The sequence below is a fragment of the Petaurus breviceps genome, unplaced genomic scaffold, assembly GCF_028583685.1.
Source record: "Petaurus breviceps papuanus isolate PSGF00001 unplaced genomic scaffold, PetGlider_PUasm1.0 185, whole genome shotgun sequence".
Lineage (NCBI taxonomy): Eukaryota > Metazoa > Chordata > Mammalia > Diprotodontia > Petauridae > Petaurus > Petaurus breviceps.
Window position 1 is genome coordinate 37,179,589 of NW_027185797.1, and position 21,970 is coordinate 37,201,558.

Sequence of the window (21,970 nt, forward strand, 5' to 3'; positions counted from 1 at the left end):
TCTCTTCTCTCTTCTCCCTTCTCCCCCTTTATTGGTCTCTTGTTACTGTCCTCTTCTCTCTTCCATTCTCCTCTTTCCTCTCCCTCTCTTCTTTGCCCCTCTCTCCTCTCTCTTTTGCTCTATTTGCCTTTCCTCTCATCTCTCCCTTCTCTTCTGCCCTCCCAAAGTACCTTACAGCCCTCAATACCTTAGGGGCCCCTTGTTCTCCTTCCAGCTCCAGTCTCCTTTGAGAGCCACCTTGTTCTGAAGCTTTTTTAACCCATGACTTCCCTCCCCTATGAGCTTGCAACTTCTTCCTTATCCTTGTCCTCCCCCTCCACCCCCTCACTAATCCCCATATTGACAGCCCCATCTAGGGCCCCCAGGCTGGGCTGGGCACCCCAAGGGGGTGGAGTTTCCCAGACTTGCTGGGATCCAGTTCTGAGCCCTGCCTCAGCCTTAGGGCCCCTTGGGCTGGGTGAACCCACCCATACTCTGATCCAGGGGGACATTTGGAGAATGGGGAACCCAGAATGTATTACCCACACTATCCATACTCCTAACCCCATACTCATATCTCCTTTCCCATTACAATCAACAAATCCATCCTGGAATCCTGTTTCAATTCCCAACTCCATCTCCATTTCCATCTTCTTAATTCCAAACCCAGCCCCATTCTCATTACTGTTCTCAATTTCAACTCAATAACCTAGCTCCATGACCAATCCCCTTCCATCCCAGCTCCCAATCTCAGCCTCATCCCTAATTCCAGTTCGCATCCTTCATACACAACCCAAAGTAACCTAGATCTCATATGGATCACAATTCTATGCCTAAATTAAGTCTCATACCTATCACTGACCCTAGCTACAATGTCAACTCAAAATTCATCCACAAACCCAATATTGACTCCAAACAGAAGGGAAGGTTGGAATGGATGTCTCTTTGTCTCTCCAACTTCCAATTTATCCCAAATCATTTATACTAATTCTAACCTTTTCTCCAACCCCAAGCAACCCCAATATAATCCCACGCTGCATTGTCACCCTGTCCCTGTCCCACCCTAGATGCTGCCCTTAACCTGAGCCTTGACCTCAGCCCTACCTAACCCTAATCCTGTCCCATCCACCCCCACGCTTGAACTCCAAACTCCACCCATCCCCTTTCCCCAGAGCCACCCACTCTTCCCTAAAACCACTGCCTCTTCCTTCTTCCCCCTACCCTACCCTTTCCGGCTTCCTTCTCCTCCCTTCCCATGCCCTCCATCACCTCTCTTCTGCCTTCCTTCCCATCCTATATCACATTGTTTTTTCCATGTGTTTAGAACCTACTCCTTCTCTTCCCAAGGACATTCTTGGTATTTCCCAGTGTCTACCTGAATGGGGTAAGAAAAGAGGTGACTATGGACTAGGAGAGCCTGCCAAATCCAATCTTTTAAAGGCTTTATTGGGCATAGTTTATGAAGTCAGGAAGAAGAATAAGATCTTTGGGAATGAGTTTAGGGCTAAAAATGGACTTGGGGCTAGTGGTAATGGTTTAGGATAAGTCTTTGAATGGATCTGAATTCAAGAAAGTTGTGGAAAGGATTCCTGTTCAAGGATGCCCTCTTAGGAACCTTCCAGCTCTGGGATTCAAGAATTTAGTTGAGAAGGATGTTGGACCAGAGTTTGTCTGAGTCATACATGAATTTGGGGCCCCCTAGTGGGAAGAAGTGGTGGCTGCCTACACTTCAAATTCATTTACTCAAGGTATAGGACTCCGTGCAGGGGGACTCGCTGTATGTTAGATGGAACTGGCCTGGGAACCAGGAAATCTTGGGTTCAAATCCTGCCTTTAACACATACTGCCAAGCCCCGTGGGCAAGTCATTAAATTGTCATCACCTTTGGCAGAGAAGGCAGTCAGGAGTTCCCCAGACCCATTAAGTCCTGTCCACTCTTATCCAACTGTATGTAAGTATGTATGTCAGTCCTTGGATTGGTATGTAGCAGTGTTCAGTCTAGGATGGGGTGGATATAAGGCTAGGGATAAGGGCAGTTGAAAATCAGAGTAAAAGAAAGGTTCGGTTTGGGGGATTTAAGGACCATGGCATTGCCCAGAGCAAAATCCTCCAGTGTCTCCCCACTGTTCTAAGATAAAATAAAAACCTTTCAGCCTGTCATTCAGTCTGGCCAACCTGCCACTCCAGACTTGTCAGAAGTGAATGAACAACTGTAGTAGTGGCAGGCACTAGGTTAAGCGCTAAAAATAAAAAGACAGGCAAAAAAGGAACAAGCCCTGCCCTCAAGAAGCTTGCATTCCAATGGGAAGGACAACACTTTAAAAAGGGCATCTCAGTAGGAGGGATGGGAGAAAGACCTCTGCAGAATTAGGTAGCTAAGTCCTGAGAGTGAAGAATGGCTGGTTGGGGGCCGTGCCCCAAAAGAGGCTCCAGGAAGAACTCGCCAACAGGAGAAAGGCTCTGCACTCTGCTCTTTCCTTTACTCAGTCACTAACCCAATCATACGACCCTCCCCCCACTTCCCGCTGTTATCCTATATCCTCATGCTATGCCCAGATGCCAGTGCACCCCCTCCAACTATCTTGTACTGGAGGCAGATCCCGGAGTCAGGAAGACCTGAGTTCAAATTCAGCATCAGGTACTCCCTAGCTGCTGTTCATCTTTCATTGTCAGAGGAACACGGCCATCATGGGGGTGATGTCTTATGAACTGGATGTGAGACAGAGTGGCTCAAAGCCATTCTTTGTTACTTAATCTGTCTGCCTCAGTTTCCTGAACTGTACAATGGAAATAATGACAGCATCTACCTCCCAGGGTTGTTGTGAGAATCAAGTGCGATATCTGTACAGCATTGAGCACAGCGCCTGACTCATAGTAGGTGCCTAATAAACGCTCACCAGTATGTACTCATGCCAATTCTCCAGTTAGAATGTAAGCTTCTGGAGGTCAGCGATGTTTCACGTTGGACTTGACTCCAGCTTTCGGCAGTGCCTGAGTGATTGGAAGGCACATCTTCCTCTTCCCTCAAAGCACAGCCCAAGCACCATCCTGAATCCTTCCCCCACATCCTCTCCATTGTCTCCAAAGCTCTTTGAATCCTTTCTTTGTCCTCCCCTTTCCCGATTCTCTGTGTATGCTTGTGTGGTGATGGATTATCAACTGCTTGAGAGCTGGGACTGTGTCATTTTTTTCATCTTCTTTACAGAGAAGGAAACTGAGGCAGGTAGTGCTTAAGTGACTCCCTCAAGGTCAAGTGTCTGGAATGGACCAGCCTCCAGACCCAGAGCTCTAACCACTTCGCCACCTGGTGGTCTCATGTGTATAGTAAATATTTGCTGAGCAGGAGGGGGAGATGCAGTGACCACACATTCAGACTTTAATTAATGGCCACAGACATACAGCCTGGTGCTGAGACTAGAGATAAGAGAAATAGACCCTGCCCCAAGGACCTTCCCTTCTATTGGAGTGTGATGAAAAACTGGAGAGTGGAACAAAATGGTGGAGCTGGTCCCTCCAGGGATGCAACTACTAAGACCTGGGAAAGTCCTTAGCCTCCAAGGGCCAGGGTCTCCACTGCATCCTGAGCCATCTCCAGTTGTCCATTTCTGGCCCCTAGACCCAGATGGCTCTGGAGGATACAGTGAGGCTGGTGCCTTTGCACAGCCCTGCCTCAGGATGTCACGGCATCACTTCCCTGAGGTCATGGTCCTCTTCCAGAACCAAGGACAAACCACAATAGCCCTTGGTGCCGGCTCTCTCAAGCTCGCTGTCTTCAGCAGCTGCTGGGAGGGGTCTCTGTCCGCTCCTCTCCATCCTCCGCCAAGCTAGCACAAGGATGAACGTGTCACCCCCTACTCATGCAGAGGCTCCTATCCGCCTCCAGGATCAAATACAACAGGCTGTGTTTGACATTCAAAGCCCTTCGGATGCCCCTCACTCTGCCCCATGGACTGGATCCAGCCAGTGTAACACATACTGCATCTCTTGTCTCTGGGCATTTTCCCTGGCTGGCCCTAAGCCTGGAAAACTCTGCCCCAGATCTCGTCTTACCTCTAATGCAGCCTCCATGGTCGGCTAGGTAGTACCAGAAAGTCAAATGTGACTTCCTAGCTGTGTGACCCTGGGTGAGTCACATCACTGTTTGCCTCAGTTTCCTCATCTGTAAAATGAACTGGAGAGGGAAATGGCCCCCCACTATGGTATCTTTGCCAAGAAAACCCCAAAAGGGGATCAAGAATCTTAAACCAAACAAAACCCCCTTCACAGTTTTTTTTTTTAAATAAATACATGGTTGTTTGCATGCTGTCTTTATTAGACTGTAAGCTTCTTGAGGGCAGGGGCTGTTTTTGCCTTACTTTGCATCCCCAGAGCTTAGTATGTTCCTGGCAACAGATTAGTGTTTAATAAATTCCAGCTGACTGACCGTCGAGGCAAAAGCCAAAGAAATCAATCTGCATCACTAAAAGTATAGAGATGAAGTCAGAGGGAGAGAAGCAGAGCCCAGTACTTCTGGGTCCCAGGTTTCTGCCAGAGCCAGAAACAGCTCTGGGAGCCCGGGCCCTTCCCACTCACTGTTCCCCAAGGGTTAATGACGCCTCTTTAATTTCCTCACTAATTAGGGGCCCATTGTCTGTGCCCAACTGGAAGGGCTGGTTGGCAGGGGGTGTTGCTGTCTGCCCACTCCCAGTCCCTGGGGCCCACAAGAAACCTGGAGAGGCAGACACCAGGAGGGAGCTCAGTTTCAGAGCTGGAAGGGGCTCTATGGGCCTCTGTGACTTTGGGACCCCAGGAAGCTAGGACCAGAGCTGGGATCTGGATCCTGGGCCCTCCCCAGTGTGCCAGGATCTCCATGGCGGCTACGAGGAGACAATTCAGGCTCAGAAGAGACAGAAACCCATAGACAAAGAAAGCTACAGGAATAGAGACCAGGACCAAGAACTGAGATATAGAGAAACTGTTTTAGGGGGGAAATGTCCTTCCTCTCTTCACCACCTGTCCCATGTGGCCTCTACAAACGTAGCCTATTATGAAGGTTGCAAAGACAGTGCCTTGGGGAGGGGGCCTATGAGGCCAGGGGAACAAAGGGCCAGCAACATTCAGGACCTAAGGACAGGGAGGCATAGCGATTAAGACCATGGGGTGTCTGGGGGTGTGGGTACAGTGACACGCAAGCCATGGTGGGATGCGGCTGAAGGACTTGGTAATGGGGTCCGACACATGGATGATGAAGATGGAAGGCAGTGAAACTGACAGGACAGCAAGATGGAGGCAATCTGGGGACAGTTACAAAGAAGTGAGGCCATGAGGACAAAGGTGTGGATGTGGGGAGGGTCCTCACGGCACGTGGTCGGGGTCGGGCCTTTCACTTTTCCTCCAGGTCCTAACCCAGGAGGCTCCAGGCTCTCTTCTCCCAGCCTGGTTCCTTTCCCCTCTTCCCCATTCTTCCTTACCCTCTCCCCCTCAATCACACAGGATGTCCCAGTTACAAGGAAACATCAGCACATCCCAGTCACAAAGCAAGTCCCACAGGTTTTATTCATCTAAGACTTTTGGGGAAGAAGGGACCAAGAAAGACCTGCTAAATTACCTTTCGCTCTGGATACCTGAGCAAATCAGTGGATTCATGAAAGGGGCTGGGGATAGATATGCCTTCAGACCCCAGGAGCAGGGAGAGAACATCGAATTGTGCTGAATTGTGGCATCCTAGCTATGTGACATTAGGAGGACACTTTTACCCTCAGTTTCCCCATTCGTAAAAATTCGAGTGTAAGGTCTTTCTAAAAGGTCCTTTCCAGACCTGCTATTTCAGGGTCTAAAAGCCTTTCCATCTCTAAATCCTTTTGATCCCCTTTCCATGTATCCAAATTCAGACTAGAGATGGGTCTAGGAAACCTTCGTCTTCCCCCATGCTGGGCAAGTCAGGATGGCCGAGGCGAGTCCTGTCCTTGGGGGAGGGGGAGGTTCCTTTGTAGGGTGTGGGGTGGTAGTTTCAGGCCACCTGTTCCTGAGGGTAGGACTGGGGACAGGTTGGAATGGGCAATCCTCCTGGGGCCCGTGAGGGGAGCTTGTCAATTCTTCAATTCTTCTTTTGCATTTCATTTAGGATCCAAGAGCGGTAATGGCACAGGTTGGTATAAACACCAGGATACCCTGGCAGCCCGCAGTGTTCCATGCCCCAAGATACCAGGCCCTGCAGGGCTCCATTGCATACCAAGGGGCCTCCAGAGTCACCCTACAGAGACCATGCAAAAAGAAGGGCAAGCAGCAATTAGTAATGAGACATGGGCAAGGGAAAGAGACTATCCCAGTCCAGCTCCCTACTTCCAGTGGACTTCTGAACCCAGGTGGGACAGAACCCGCTCCCTTTCTGTGCTATCAGGGGCCTGGGGCTCACCTGGCAGGAGTCCTTCCCACCTTCTGCGTCCCCAGCACAGACCATGCCGGCAGTGATGGCTTTTCGGTAAGCTTTTTTGCATTCTTCCTCGGATATGATACTAATCTTCAGACACTGGAGGGCACTGGGATATTTGGCTATAGCCAGAGGGAGAGGGGGACCAGTTAAGCCCTAGGAACTAAGGCAAGGAGCCAGTCCCCCTAATCAGACACTGAGACACCGAATCCTAGCTTAGTCCCTTCTTAGCCACCCAGCCACTCACCCCCCCCCTTCCCCCCCCCCCCCCCCCCCAGTGTGACCTTCGTGCCCTTACCAAAAGGACTGGACACCGTCCCCCAGCCGGACACCAGGCAGCTGGTGCCGGGATTGACACAGTCTCTTGCCAGCTGAATGGGTTGAACTTGGCGGGTCAGCTTCACTGGCTTCTCCAGGTAGAGCAGCATGAGGTCATTGTTGGTGGTCCTGGCATTGTAGCTGGGGTAGGGAACTCGGCGCTCCACCCTCACTGTTTGCTGATAGGGCTCCCTTCGATTGATGTTGTGTTTTCCCAAGACCACTCGAAGGTTCCTGGTAAGAAGGTAAGCCTGCTCAGTCTGACTCCAATTTGGCCCTCCCAATTCCAATTGCTGACCCCGTCCCCACCAGCCCTTCACATCCATGCTATATACAGCCTGATTGGAATTCTTCTCCAGTTTCCCTCACCCCTAATCCATAGAGAACCTTAAATCAAGAAGGACCCTCAGGGCATGTCCAATCCAACCCCTCAACTGACTGATGGGGAAACTAAGGCCCAGAGAGAAAAGGGGCCCAGGTAGAAAACAAGGGGAAGAACCAAGATTCAGACTACAGATCTCCTGACTCAAACCCAAGAATTCTTTTTTGTTTTTTTCCTATCTTTCTGGTACAAGCCTGGGACTGAGACTGACCTAGACCCAGTACAATGGGCTGGCCTGGGCTGACAGGCATCAGGATCTAGCCTGGTTTGTAGTCTGTCGGGGCATGAGGCTGGACACTAGCGTAGCAGTGGGGGGCACTCACCAGTGGGTACAGTGAGCTGCTGTGAGGACCCAGCGATTGGACAGCAGGACACCCCCACAGTGGAAATTCTGATTGATGAACAGTGCGGCCTGCCAGGGCTGGGAGTAGGGAATACACGTTTGACCACCAATGATCTTATCCTCATTCCTTTCTGCATTGGCTGGAGATAGAGGAATGTGGGAATAAGGAATTGGAGGCAATCTTCTCAAATTTCCAATCTCTTCTCCTTCTGGTCTAGTTGTTCACACATGGGAACTTCCTTCCCATAAACTATGGCTGATGGACTATCACCTAACTTCCTTGTCTCCTATCTCTCAATGCCTTTCATTCCGCACCCAGCACACAAAGACACACCCTCCCCCCCATTCCAAGGACTGCTACAAAACTGTTCCCACCCTCATGTCTCCTCAGTGCCCACCATCCTCTTGACCCCTCCTCGATCCCTGCCTCCATACCACTCATCTACTTTCCGAGACTTCCTGAAACTGCACAATCTCCAAGATCCAACCCTTCTTGTAATCTTTGATGGTTCCCATCTGATAGCCTCTCCCACAACATTCTCTTAAAACCAACCAGCTCCTTTGCCTTCCTGTCGCCCCTCATCATCCTCTCATACAGCCCCTTCCCCCTCAAGTTTGTCCAACTCAAATCATTCCCCCCTCCTAGACTCCCTTCTCCTATTCTTGCCCATAATCTCTCCAGATGCCTCAGAGAGTTGTTTAGAAGATCAAATGAGGAAATACTTGTTTAAAAAAAACAAAACACCTCATATGGCATCTAGCACACAGTAGGTGCTTAATAGTATATTTTATATAGATAATAAATGCTTATTCCCTTCCAAACATCCCCTCCTACTTGCCAGCTTCTCCTCTTCCCAGCAAGGACCCCACCTTGCGTCTCCTCTCCCCTCCACCACCCCTCCCCTCTACAGCCTTTGGCAACGTGCCACCTGAACCACTTACCAGCGACCCACAGAAGAGGCAGTGTTAAGAGGCAGAGCATTTCTGAAGAGATGTCTAACTGGGGTGGGGGAGGTCTGATGACCAGCAGATGAAAAACGGCTAAAAGAACCACTTATGCTCAGAAATCCAGACACAGTAATGGATGGAGTGAGCCAGAGGTGCAGAGGCAGAGGGAGATGGCAGCCCTAACTGGACGGAGTGCTGCAGAGGCTGAGAATGAGGAAGGACGAGCAGCTAGAGGCCAAGGGCCAGGTGTCCCCCAGGGAGGGGCTGTCTCCCTGAGTAGGGCTGGTGCTGGAGAAGATCTCTTCCTCTAGTCTCCTTTCCAAGAAGTCCCGGGTGCTTTTTATCTCAGGTGAAGGCAGCCCCCGCCCCGATGACCAGAGAATGCTTTTATGGTCGAGTCCTCTGGTTAATGAGCACCCGCCCAATGGTTCTGTATTCTAATCCGGAAACCAAGAAATGGGAGGGGGTGGGAATCCCAGCATCCCAGAGCAGGAAGTGAGAGGTGAGGTGGAAACAATGAGAGGTGGGGTAGGGGCCGGCCATCCCCAGGACCAAGGCACTGGGGTGTCTGAGCTTGGTGGCATTGTCCCTAGAGTCCTAAATTGTCGCTATTGGCTCTGTTGTGAGTGACTGCAACCCTGCTTAGGGTTTTCTTGGCAGAGATACTGGAGTGGTCTGCCATTTCCTTCTCCAGCTCATTTTACTGATGAGGATACTGCGGCAAACGGGGTGAAGTGACTTGCCCAAGGTCACGAAGCTACCTGGATACCTATACCCAACTACACTTAGCCACCAAGCTCCCCAGAGGCATAAGAGCTGGGTTCAAATTCCCCCTTGAGACTCAGCTCCAGACCTGCCTTGTGCAGGAGACGTTTACTGCCGCTTCCCTTTTCCCCTCCTCCCCCAAGTGCCTTCCCCCTACCATTCCCCCTTTTGTGCACAAGGCTTGTACATATTTAATTATTTACATGCAGCTTCCCAAACTAGACTGTGAGTTCCCTGAAGGCACGAGCTGGGTTTTGCCCTTTTTTTGCACCCCCAGCACAAGCACTTAATAAAGGCTTCTTTACTGATAGGATTGATCAGTGTGATATTGGGCAAATCACTGTAGAAAAAAAATTAATGCCGATATAGGACTATGCCAGTGAAACGCAAGTTTTTTTTTTAAAGGTGCATTTGATGTCATTCTATACCTAGGCAGCGATCGATCCAAACTGGCACGGTCCCCTCCCCCCAGCCCCATACCCTTCAACTAGACTCTGGGCCCCAAGACAACAAGGAAAGGAGGTAAGGAAATGATTAAAATATAGTCCTAGGTTAGCATCTGAAATATTCACCACTCAGCTCCTTCCTGGACCACTCCCCTTAACGATAGAAAAGAATTCCTTTGAGATGTTGGAATCCATACCTTAAACTTGAATATAAAAGCAAGCTACTTACGCTTATTGGATCCCAGCCCCAAACCAACCAGAAGAGACTTTATCTAGAGAAAAGCTTTTTGACTGCCCTTAACTGTAGTTTCCCCAAGAAAAAACTTTTTGTTCTTTCCTACCTTCTGAAAAAGGCTCTAGGGAAAACTTATATATAAATATATAAAATTTAAAAACATATTTTATTAAAAAAGTTTTAAATATGCTTCCTCATCACTTAACCTCTGTGGGCCTCAGTTTCCTCAACTGTAAAATGAAGGGGTTAGAGAAGACAACCCTAAAATCACTAAGGTTTTAAAAGATCTAAAGTTCAAGGCTGTTAGGGAAGAGGCATAGAAAATGCAGAGTCCTGGATTTGAAGGGAAATGAGTTCAAATCCTGTTTTAGTCACTAGCCAGCCATGTTACCCACGAGAAGTCACAACGTGCAGCTAGTCTCCTCATTTGTAAAATGGGGAAAATATCAGCTGGGTTGTTATGAGGCCCAGAGGAGGGAACCTCTGTGAAATGCTTTGCAAACCTTAAGATACTTTATTAATGTTAGCTATTGTCCTTCAAGGTTAAAAATCAGGGAGAGAACTCACAGGGAAGGAGCTGGTGATGGGGCTGGGATGTGCTTAAGGGGGGAGAACTGAGACGAAGCTTCCAGAGCAAGTGGCTGACGATATTAAGTGCTTGGTGCCCGGTACCACGCTGGGCACAGGCAACAGAAGCATGACCAGAATCGTGGTCCCTACCCTGGAGGAGCTCACAGTCTATGGGGGCAGACAATATCCAAACAATATGCATGTATGTACAGAGGACAGATGATGGACAGGTAGAGAGATGCCAAACAGATGATAGAGATGGATGAGAGGTAGACAGATATTAGAAAGTAGAAAAGGATGGATGGGTGGATGGATGGATGGATGGGTGGATGGATGGATGGATGGGTGGTGGATGGATGGATGGATGCGGGGGTGGATGGAGGGATGGAGAGGGCAAATAAAAGATAATCACTAAGGCTAAGGAAAGCTGTACCTTTTGGTAGAATGTAAGCTACCTGATTGTAGCAGGAATTTGATAATTGTTGTTCTTTTGAGTCTAATTCTTTGTGACCCCATTTGGGGTTTCCTTGGCAGAGATACTGGAGGGATTTGCCATTTCCTTCTCCAGCTCATTTTACAGATAAAGAAACTGAGGCCAACAGGGTGAAGTGACTTACCCAGAGTCACAAAGAAAAGTGTCTAAGGCTGGATTTGAATTCAGGTTCGGCACCTATCCAGGGCACCACCTAGCTGTCCCTAGATAATTGTTTACTGAATGATAAATGAGACATAAAGAGATGGGAGCTAGAGGAATGTGGTGATGTGCATTTATTCAGAGCAAAGGGAAGGGCTTTGGGCTAAGTGCTGGGAATCCAAAAACAATAAAAAAGATAGTCTCTGCCGCCCTTAAGCAGCTTATGTTCTAAGGGGAAACCTAAGGAGCTGAAAATTGGGTGGGGATAGCTGGGACCAGACCAGGGCTAGGCCCAGACTCAGTGAAAGGGAATGAAAAAAGGGATTAGGGAAGGTGGGCTGAGAGTGAACCGTGAAAGGGAGAGCTTTGTCGAGCCCAGACTGAGACTGAGACCAAAAAAAGGGAAAGTGGTGAGTAGCTGGGGGGTGCTATGGAGAATATGTGAGAACCTGAGTCAGCGAAACAATGATCTTTCAGAGATTAAGTAACGGGGTGAGAGTGACCCAGACCACAAATGCAGCTGGTCAATAAACTGAGAAAGCCTCCCGCTTTCCAGACCTCCGGTACTTCTTACTATCCCTGTAGCTAGGGGCAAATCCCTTAAATGTGTGGGCCTTTTTTCTTTGTCTCCAAAATAAAGGAATTGTCTCCTCCCATCATAAATCCCTAGATATTGGGAGGGCCAGGAGTGAGGCAGCTACCGACATTGGGAGAGGAAGAATGGGATCAAAGGAGAATGGAGAAGAGACCCCCATAGAGGGCAGCTGTGCTTCTAGGGAAGGAAAAGGGAGAGCCAGTGGCCACAAAAGTCACAGAGAAAGTGTAACAAGTAACCAGAGACTGACTGGGAGACCTCTCTCACCCCATCTCCTATAAAGCTTGTTATCTGTAAATTGGAAGGGGCCTAGCTCCATCCTGCTAGGTAAGCTGGTGTTGGGGGCTGGGGGTGGCAGGTCTTAGCTACCTACCTTCCCCTCAGGTCATAGCAAAGGATCCTCTGAATAGGGATGGGGACGGGGATGGAGAGGGGAATATAACCACAAAGAGAGTGAGAAACAGACAGCAGACAACCAGGGACATAAGTAGGGAAACATGAATAGACAAAGGGCCAATGGAAAGTAAAAAACAATAGGCACTCTAATCACAAATGCCCCATGAGGCAGGTAATGCAAGTATTGTACCCATTTTATAGGTGGGGAAAACTGAGGTGTGGAGAGGTTTAAAGATTTGACAAATGTCGCCCAGCCAATAAACCCAGAACCCAGATCCTCTGACTCAGCCCAGGCCTCTTTCCATTGGGAAGAAAAAGAAGTGGGGGTGGGGATGGTGCAGGGAAGAGACAAAAACTGGGTAGGGACGAGTGGGGTGTTGCGGACTAGGATTTGGAGGTGAGCAGAGAATTCCTGGCTCAGACCTCAACCCCTCCCAGCCTCTTCAACACCATAATTATTGTAATTCACCTTTCACTGGGGCCAGCCCCTAGCCCCTCTATGATGCTCTGACTCAGAGAGGGAGGTATCCACTCTCACTGAGCAGGCAGCTTGAGGAAGAACCCAGGAAGGTTCCGAGCCCTGGCTCTGCTTCTCCCATATCTCCTAATTTGCTTTCTGCCTTTGTCTTCCTACTGTCTGGGCCCCTAGGAAGGTCTCTAGATCACGTGATTGGAGGTTGGTCTCCAGTTCAATTGCCCTCATTTTACCAGTGAGGTTCACTTAAATCCAATTTACTTGTCTGTCCTGGCATCACCTCCCTGATGTCATGGTCTTCAAGAAGGAAGGACAAACAACAGCCTCTGTGAGTAGAAATCGAGTTGCCCACGGGGGACCCAACTAGAAGGGGCCACTGGGTGACAGGGCTCCTCATTCCTTATTAATACGGCTCTCTCTCTCCCCCTGCCTCCCTCTCTCTCCAGCGAGTGCTCTGCCCAAAAGGAACAGAATTCTTAATATGTTTTTCCCTTTCTCTTCAAGATCAGCCTTAAGCCCAAATGAGGCTCTCTCTGGCCAGTTATGGGTCCCAGGCCAAGTCCTGCTTGAGCACAGTCAGGGTCCTGATTGGCTCAGAATGAATGCCAATACCAATTGTTTTTGTTTTGGCCAGAAACCCTGAGGGTCTTCCCCGGCCGGATTGTTTTTTAAGAGGTCACACTCTGCCTCATTTCTTATTAAGCTTTAATCAGAGAATGGGCTTTGCCTCCAACTAGGACCTGTTAAAGACCTTGGCTTGAAAAGGCCAAGGTCCTCTGCTGCACCCTGAACCATCTCCAGTCATCCTGATTTATATCTGGCCACTGGACCCAGATGGCTCCGGAGGAGTGAGGCTGGTGAGTCTTCTCTGCCCTCCAGTACTTAAATCCAATTCACTCGCAGGTCTTGGCCTCACCTCCCTGATGTCCTCTTCAAGAAGGAAGCGCCAAAAGCAGGAGCCAGCAGCAGGCTGAGGCCCAGGACACTGTGATTTGCCTCAGTCCACACAGGAGCCAGTAACTGAACTCCAAATCCAGGGCTCTCGGAGGTCCTCTGTGATTACTACCTCTCGTTTAAGACAGAATGAGCTCTTTGGCCCATTTCTCTCTCTTTGGGATTCAGGGGGTACCCTATGAAGTCTGTGAGCCACCCTGATCCCAGGAGAGGGAGACAGGGGAGAGAGTGAAAGAGCTTTGTTCTTGGACCCAGGGGTGAAGGCATTCCCCATCCCATACACCTTTGTGTCAGACTCTCTGTGACCATTGGGGTTTTCTTGGCAAAGATACTGGAGTGGTTTGCCATTCCCTTCTCCAGCTCATTTTATGGATGAAGAAACTGAAGCAAACAGGGTGACACCCAGGGCCACACAGCTAGGAAGTATCTAAGGCTGGATTTGAACTGAGGAAGGTGAGTCTTCCTGACTCTAAGCACTAAGCCATCCAGCTGTTCCTTACACACACCTCACACCATAGTATTTCTCAGCTACCCAAGATCTGTATTTGCAGTATACCTCTGATGTTGACCTGCCTGACTCTAGGCAAGTCCCTGACTCTGTGTCATTAAGTGCACAAGGTCCTTAAACTGAGGTCCACAGACCACCAAGCCAGATTCTTGGGGGAATCTTTCAGGGGGTCCACGAACTTAGATTGGGGGAAAAAAAATTCCTTTGGAATAATGGGATTTCCTTGTAATTTGATGTATTTTATACATTTAAAAACTTTCTGAGAGGAGGCTCAAAGGCTTCACCAGACTGACTGCCAAAGGGGTCCATGAGACCAAGATGCAACAGCCCTGAAGTGACAATGGAGAAAGGCTTTAGATTCCTCTCCCACCTTGAAATTGTGGCCTGCCCTCCCTCCTTTCCCTGGGTCAGGAGCAGAGATCAGCTGGAATTGGGGGGCTCATTTTGGCCACCTGCTGGCCACGGCTGAGTCCTACACCTTTGCTGCCCAGGCTGACTTACTCTGAGCAGAATGGATGGACCTCATCTATTTCAGGTCCCTACTCGTAGAGATGAGGGCACTGACATCCAAGAGAAGGGAAGGGACTGGCTCAAGGTCATACAGGTAGTAAGCAGGAAAAGATGGAAATACATCCTATTCTTCTCATTCCACAACATCACCCCCTGGATGTGATGGGATACTCTGCAGAGGGTCAAAAGGAGGGATAATCAGGCCACGACCCAGACCCAAAGAACACACCCCCAGAACACTTCACTGCTGAGAGAAGGGGAAACTCAGGGCAAGAGCCTGCTGACTAAGGCAGCTCTATTTCAGAGGAGGCTTGAAGGACCAGTGGAAGGACACTTCAGGATGAATCCTAGCTCTGCCCCACACTCCTCCTGCTTGTGACATCTTTGAATGGGTCTCACCATTCTCAGGGGGTCTGGTTAGATGGCCTCCAAGGCCCCTTCCTAAACCTTTGACCTCTGTGGGCTGAGGGCCTTGTCTGAGAGGGGATGGGGGTGGGGACACTCGCACCTCTGGGAGACCTGGACAGAGAAGATGCTGTGGGTAGGCTGGCCAAGGGAGAGCTCCCTGGAGGAAAGGTGGGCTTGGCCCTAGAGAAGAAGTAGCTCAGAAAAGGGAGAGGGACCCCTGAAGTTTGGGATGGTCAGAACAAGCTTGGGGAGAAGGGAGGTGCTGAGCTGGCTGAGAAGGAACAAGGTTTCCCAAAAGGCTGGGAGAAATCTGCCAACTTTTTGGCCTCCTTCCTGTGGTTACAGCACCCTGGTGCCCCATACCCCATCTCCATTTCCCATGTCTTTTTCTCTCCTGGTGTCTATCCTCCATGACCAAAGCATTCCCTACGCCCTCCCCAAAGTCCTCCCTTCACCTAAGAGTCCCATGTACCCAGCCTTTTACACAGGACCAGGTCCCTACCTATCCAGGCCCCTTTAGCTTCTCCCCACCAGCTCTATCCAGAAGGCCAAGCAGGAAATAATCTTTAAGCCCAACCCCATTCAGATGCTTCTCAATGGATACTTGTAGGGTTTATTTCGAGACCTCATATCAGAAAACATTCCCCAGGAGATCTAGAATCCAAACCCCATGAAAAGCTATGGGAGACTGAGAAACCCATGCAAGATACAATCTTTCCAACGGATCCAGGCTCCCTTGAGGAACACAGAGGCCACCTGAGGGGTCTATAGAAGGTCCAAAGTCTACTGAAGAGCCCAGAACTCTGAGAGTGACCTAGACTCTCAATGTAGAAAACTGAAACTCACAATGGACACCAGAATCTATTGGCATCCAAGAACCCTAGAGCCACACAAGTTGCCTAGAATCCAATAAGGTCCCAGAATTTCTGTGGCTTAAGGCTCTAGAAAGCTTGAATGGCTCCAGTCCTGGTGGGGCGTCCCCTGTCCCTGGAAGTACAACTCTGTTCCTCGCCCTCTTCCCCCAACCCTTTGCGGCCCTTGCCAATGGCCAGACGGGGGCGCCCCCGGTTGAGACCATCAAGTAAGGCACAGGCTTGGCACAAGGGGCGGCTGGCCAGGGCCCCACAGCGGGTACAGGCACCAGGGGGTGGGGGCCGGGCAGCAGGGGCCAGGGCCAGACGCTCAGCCGAGTGCACCAGGTCCAGGACAACTGAGGGCCGGGCAGCCTCCAGGGCCTTGAGCAGGTCCCTGACATGACCTCGGAAGGCCTCAGGTGCATAGACACACTCTTCTGAGAAGTAGTCCAGTTCCTGGAAATGGGCATATAGGACGATCTCCTTCTGGGATGCAAATTGGAGGGGACGGCACCGGGGCAGGGCACCCCCCTCACCAGGGGAACCCAGCGTCCCTCCTCGGGCCAGCCTGCCGGAGTCCCCTCGAAGGAAGTTCATGAGCACTGTTTCTGCCATGTCGTCTGCATTGTGTCCTGAGGAAAGTCAGAGATGGGAAGGTCAAGGTCAGAGCCAGTGGCATCACTGAGAGTGGGGATGAGCAGAGACACAGAGAAGAGACAGGGGCCCGGAGACACCCAGAGAAGTGGGGCAGGGGGCCCAGAGACACCCAGAGAGGTGAGGCAGGAGGCCCAGAGAGGTGAAGCAGGGGGCTGAAAGGAAGGTCTGACAGAGAAGGATGAGGTAGGTGTAAGGGTTATGGGATTTAAAGATCTTCCATGCCCCATTGTACTTGCTGACGTAGCAGGAAGGGGCGGAGCAAGAGGAAGCGGAAGCCAAGCTAGAGTTCCTGCGGTGGCTAGCAGTGGCGGTGACTGCGGCAGCAGCAGAGGCAGCAGCGGCGGCAGCAGCGCGAAGCCCTTTTTGAGTCAGCCAGAATTTCTGCTAAGGACTGCCAGGGGCCGGAGCTGCTGGGAGCGAGCTTCCTGGACGCCGGGTGGTTGCTGTGAGTGGGGAGAGGAGGACCTTTGCCTGAGGTAGCCTGTTCTGTTTTAAAGGCTTGAGAATGTGGGTGCTTTCTACTTTATCTACCTGTGCCAATGTCATAACTACTCTGATGGCTTTCACTTTCTGGTTTTGGGACTCAGTCTTTTGGTATCTTAATAAATTTTCTAGCTTATTCCCCCATATGGCAAGCATGATGTATTTTGTAATGGATAATTATATCAGCATATCTGTAATTTCCATAGGCATTGTGAATATGGCATTGCTGATACAGTAGGAGAGGCCCAGAGACACTCAGAAAGCTGTATATAGCATGTATATGTTTGTGTAGGAGTGGGGGGGGGCTTATAGAATCAGGATCAATATGGATATGGGTGAAGGGAGCCCATGGTCACAGAGGAGTGCAGGTGGACAGGAACACAAAGATGGCACAGAGTCACAAGATGGGGAAGGGCAGGGACCCAGGGGAGGGGGGAGCCTAGAAACCCAAATGGGGAGGGGGGGATGTAGGGTGGAGAGCTCCCTAGGATCACAGTAGGAAGAAGACAAAAGTTACTCAGAATGGGGAGAGGTAGCCCAGGCACACAATAGAATTCCAGTCACAAGGAGTGTTGGGGAGAAGGTCACAGGTGAGAGGGGGACCCAGGGTTACAGAGAACCACGGGCAGGATGGGGTTCAGAATCACAAAAGGAGGTGGGGGGGGGCCCAGAATCACGAGGGGAAAAAGGAGAGGCAGAGAGGAGGGTGCCAAGTGTAGAGGCAGGCTGCCCAGACCCCCACGCCCCCAGGGATAGCACACTGATCCTTGGGTTGGGGCTCACCTGTGACAATGTGTGTAGCCCCCACGCGCTGGGCCCCCTCCTCCAGCGCTCGCCGCCGCAGGACCCCGCAGAAGGTGCAGCAGGCTCGGGCTCGGCCAGGCTCCTGGGCAGCCCGGCGGGCCACCTCATCCATGGTCCAGCCCCCAAAGAGATCAGCATAGGCCACCACGGTGAGCGGCAACTGCCAGCGGGCAGCCTGGCGTCGGACAGCCGCCAGCGCCGCGTCCCGGTAGCCGCCTATGCCCTCATCCACAGCCACCAGGCGCAGGTCCAAGCCGAGAGCGTGGCGGGTGTCCAGGGCCTGGAGCACGTGAGCCAGCACGGTGGAGTCCTTGCCACCGGAAGCGCCCACAGCCACGATGGCCCCGGGTGGCAGCAGCTGGCCTGTCTGCAGGGTGCTCAGCACCTCGGCCTCAAAGGCGCTGCAGAAACAGGATCGGCAGACCGCCCCACCCGTCCTGGGCCGCCGCAGGGCAGCTGGCCGGGCCCCTCCACAGGGCCCCGAGCACCGAGGCACTGGCATCTGCAGAGAGAGGGAGAGGGAGGCACTGGAGAGCACAGGCCGCAGGGTGTGAGCGACCCGGGAGTGAGTGACCCCCGCAATCCAGGGGAAAGGGGGAGCTGCAGGGGGAGCCTACTTCTCAGGACCATTCGTTGGGAGAAGTGCAGCAGTCAGTAGCTCCCCTTCCTCCCCCCAAAAAACAACCCACAAGCATCCTGTAGTGCACATACCACATGAGACCCAAGTCTGCCTGGGGACAGAAGTAAGGGGTGCGGGGGCTTCACTGAGGTTCTGAAGGGCTGTGCAGCCCTGACTGAGGTTGGGGAGGAGACACTGAAAAAATCCACAAGTTTCTACAAACCCTAAGGGACAGAATGAAATTAGAGCCAGGGTTTTTCAGGTAGACTTTCAAGCAGGAGGGACCTCTCACAGGCAAAAAGGGGTAGAGATAAGACTCAAGACCTGAACCACAGAGGGCAGGCAGAGGGTATCTTCAATCAGGCCCATGTGGAAAGTAGCCAGAATTGGGGGGGGGGGGCATCGGAGGTGGGGGGGAGAAGAATGTGGCTTTACAGTACTTCTAATCCCAAGCAAAACTAGAAACCCAGGAGTAGAGGGGGCCAAGCCAGTATTCAGACAATTAGAGGAAAAGAGGTGAAGGCAGAAGCCTGGGGAATGAAGACCTCACTACACACCCCTATATTAGCAGAGAGAAACAGAAGGGATATGGAAGCAGACATACTTTGTTCCACCTGAAGATCGGGAAATGGGTTTGTGGGGGAAGCCAAAAGATATCAGCCCCCCCCCCCTCCACCCCATCATCCTTCCCCTACCAATACAAAAACTTGGTAACATATTTGGTCTTGGTCCTTGCTCCTGGCCAATTTGGGATTACATCCAGAATCTTTCCTCATCTCACCTGTCTTCTCTGTTCTCTGCCCCACCACCCACCAGAAAACATCCAAATAGCCTTCTATCATAGCATTCGGCCTGTCCCCACCTGAGTACAATTCTTGACACATAGAGAGCCATTAATAAATGACTATTGATTGATCACCCCCAGCCAGTAAAGTAAGCCCCTCCTTCCCTGTTCAGCATAACTGTCTCCCCACTTACAAGGTGAAGGTGGTCTGGTGAGATTGACTGTCAAGATTCCTTATATCAATCAAGTTTTAATCTGCTCATAGATTAAGAGTACAAAGGGACCTCAGAAACCATCTAGCCAAATACCTCATTTTACAGATGAGGAGACTGAGGCCCAAGTAAGTCCAGATCTTTCTACTTACCTACATTAAAACTATCCCAGGACATTTTTATAGGACATAAAGCAACTCAATCAGTTTCCAAGACAAAGTGGGAAAGTGGAAAGTGCTGGTTTTGAAATCCACAAACCTGGGGTGAAACACCACCTCTGACACAATCTGTGTGGCCTTAGGTAAATAATTAAAGCTCCTTGGCATTATGATCTAGGTATAAAGGCTGATACTCTAAGTAAATTGGGAAAGGAAGGAATAGTTTACCTGTCAGATTTGTGGAGAGGGGAAGACTTTATGACCAAACAAGAATTAAAGGGCATGATAAAATGCAATATGGATAATTTTGATTACATTAAATTGAAAAGCTTCTGTACAAACAAAGCCAATGTAACCAGGATTAAGAGGGAAGTGGAAAATCGGGAAAGAATTTTTACAACCTATGTCACTGATAAAGGACTCATTTCTAAAATATACAGAGAATTGAGTCAAATCTATAAGAATACAAGTCATTCCCCAATTGATAAATGGTCAAAGGATATGTACAGGCAGTTTACAGAGGAAGAAATTAAAGATATTTATAAGCATATGAAAAATGCTCTAAATCACTATTGATTAGAGAAATGCAAATCAAAGCAACTCTGAGGTACCATATCTCACCAGCCAAATTGGCTAAGATGCCAAAACAAGAAAATGACAAATGCTAGAGTGGATGTGGGCAAATTGGAACACTAATGCATTGCTGGTGGAGTTGTGAACTGATCCAACCATTCTGGAACGCAATCTGGATTTATGCCCAAAGGGCTATAAATAATTTCATACCCTTTGACCCAGCAATGCCACGTCTAGGGTTGTATCCCAAAGAGATCATAGAAGTGGGAAAAAAAACCCATATGTACAAAAATGTTTATAGCATCTCTTTCTGTGGTAGCAAAGAATTGGAAACTAAGGGGGTGCCCATCAATTGGGGAATGGCTGGACAAGTTGTGATATATGCATGTTATGGTATACTATTGTGCTATAAGAAACCAGGAGCAGATGGACTTCATATTTACCTGGAGAGGCTTATATGAACTGATGCTGAGTGAGAAGAGTAGAACCAGGAGAAATTTGTACACAATTACAGACACAATGTATGTGTGATGACCAATTTTGATAGACTGGACTCTTCTCAGCAATCCAGAGTCTTATATCAACCCCAAAAGACTCATGATGGAGAGAGATGTTTATATCCAGAGAAAGAACTGAGATTGAACCCAGATTGAAGCAAGCTACCTGCCCTTTTTGGTCTTCTTGTTTGGTTTTGTTTCCTCTTCCCATTGTTCATTCCATCTGGTACAATCCTTCTTTATAACCTGACTAATGCCTAATGTGAAAGTATTTGCAGATACTATAGTTGATTGTATGCTATAAGGGGGGGAGAGAAAATTTTAAACTCAAGGAATTGTGGTAATGAATCTTGTAAACGAATAAAGACCAAAAAAAAAAAAAAAGCTCCTTGGCATTCTGTCTAGATACCCTCTGATACACCTTGGAGCTTTAAATCTAAGCTGCTAAAACACTGGCAAAAACACCCTGCTAAACAGAGAGAGGGGGGCCCACAAGAATGGACACAGCCACTCACTGAGAGAGGCAGACAGACAAATGTGCCTCTTGTGGCGGGAAAGACTGACATATGGAAGGATCTAGATAGTCAGACATAACCAGAGGTAGGGACAGAAGGGCATACACAGACTGGCCACACACACACACACACACACACACACACACACACACACCATCGCCCCATATATCATCAGACTTCTTCCTTGTTGATTTGTTGATTTTTTCTTTCTCTTAAAAAAAATACTTCCTTACAAAAGATGTGGAGAGGGATACAGTGGGAAAGCAGGCAATGGAAAAAAACAAAAAACGAGATTAGATGATTTTTTAAATCCCCCAGGAAGGACATGTGCAGCACTGGTACACAGACACAGCAGGAAGGCACAATCCCCCAGATACAGGACTCAGGGCTAGAATGGACGATCCCACCCGCTCCCTATACAGATGGAGACATCTAGGGCCACGTAGAGACCCATACAAGAGCCTTCTAGGGCTTTTAGCAATGAACTTAGTTACGATCAATTAACAAGCCCTTATTAAGAACCAGCTGTGCGCCTGCTAATGAGCAGTGGGGACATCGCAAGTGGAACTCCTAGCCTTAAAGGAGAGACGGATACGCCGCAGGAGCTGATGGTAGATTTTCCACGCAGCAGGACGGAGCTGCTGGGGCAGCGGCCGCTGACACTCAGCAAATGAGAGTTTAGCGCTTCACGGGGCAAAGCCCTGGGCGGAGGGGGAGACCCAAAGCGGGGCCCCCCTAGGAGGAAGGAAGCCCCTCCAGGGCAGGGGTCGGGTGACCTTGAGCTTTACCCCAGCGCAGAACATTACGTGTTCATTAAAAGCAGCTTCAAAGAAAGCAGTCCCAGTTCCAAAGGGGTGGGCTTGAGAAGGGGACTTCTGCTGGGGAAGATTGGGGGGAGAGAAGACACTCCCCCCGGGCTATAAGGAGGTGGGGGGGGGG

The 21,970-nt window shown here is 50.0% G+C and overlaps 3 protein-coding genes across 5 annotated transcripts in view; all 3 read right to left on the reverse strand.

Moving 5' to 3' along the window:
• The window catches only part of KLK13 (kallikrein related peptidase 13), a 9,223-nt gene extending 8,856 nt beyond the window's left edge, over window positions 1–367 (reverse strand). Inside the window, exon 1 of one of the 3 annotated variants that reach the window (XM_069088839.1) lies at window positions 188–367. In XM_069088839.1, the coding sequence (XP_068944940.1) occupies window positions 188–352 (165 nt within the window). In that variant the 5' untranslated portion in view covers window positions 353–367. The remainder of the gene's footprint in view (window positions 1–187) is intronic. The other 2 variants (XM_069088840.1, XM_069088841.1) reach the window with 2 other exon arrangements.
• A 5,121-nt stretch (window positions 368–5,488) lies between these two features.
• On the reverse strand, window positions 5,489–8,788 carry KLK14 (kallikrein related peptidase 14). The gene is made up of 5 exons (XM_069088271.1): window positions 8,374–8,788; window positions 7,412–7,571; window positions 6,687–6,940; window positions 6,374–6,510; window positions 5,489–6,211 (listed from the first exon to the last, which is right to left on the reverse strand). Exons 1-5 carry the CDS (start codon window positions 8,411–8,413, stop codon window positions 6,056–6,058), a joined length of 747 nt encoding a protein of 248 aa, XP_068944372.1. The 5' UTR covers window positions 8,414–8,788; the 3' UTR covers window positions 5,489–6,055.
• Window positions 8,789–15,472: 6,684 nt separating this feature from the next.
• Window positions 15,473–21,970, reverse strand: part of CTU1 (cytosolic thiouridylase subunit 1) — a 7,168-nt gene continuing 670 nt past the window's right edge. Inside the window, exons 2-3 of the mRNA XM_069088842.1 lie at window positions 17,653–18,175; window positions 15,473–16,361 (exon numbers count right to left, since the gene is read on the reverse strand). Coding sequence (XP_068944943.1) covers window positions 15,817–16,361; window positions 17,653–18,175 — 1,068 coding nt within the window. The 3' untranslated portion in view covers window positions 15,473–15,816. The remainder of the gene's footprint in view (window positions 16,362–17,652; window positions 18,176–21,970) is intronic.

Excerpts from the sequence above, each read along its gene's own strand:
- KLK14 (XM_069088271.1), bottom strand. The coding sequence starts at position 8,413 with ATGCTCTGCCTCTTAACACTGCCTCTTCTGTGGGTCGCTG. Across the intron at positions 7,572-8,373 it reads GCCTCTTCTGTGGGTCGCTG|CCAATGCAGAAAGGAATGAG; the intron begins GTAAGTGGTTCA and ends CTCTATCTCCAG. Across the intron at positions 6,511-6,686 it reads GACGGTGTCCAGTCCTTTTG|CCAAATATCCCAGTGCCCTC; the intron begins GTAAGGGCACGA and ends CTCTGGCTATAG.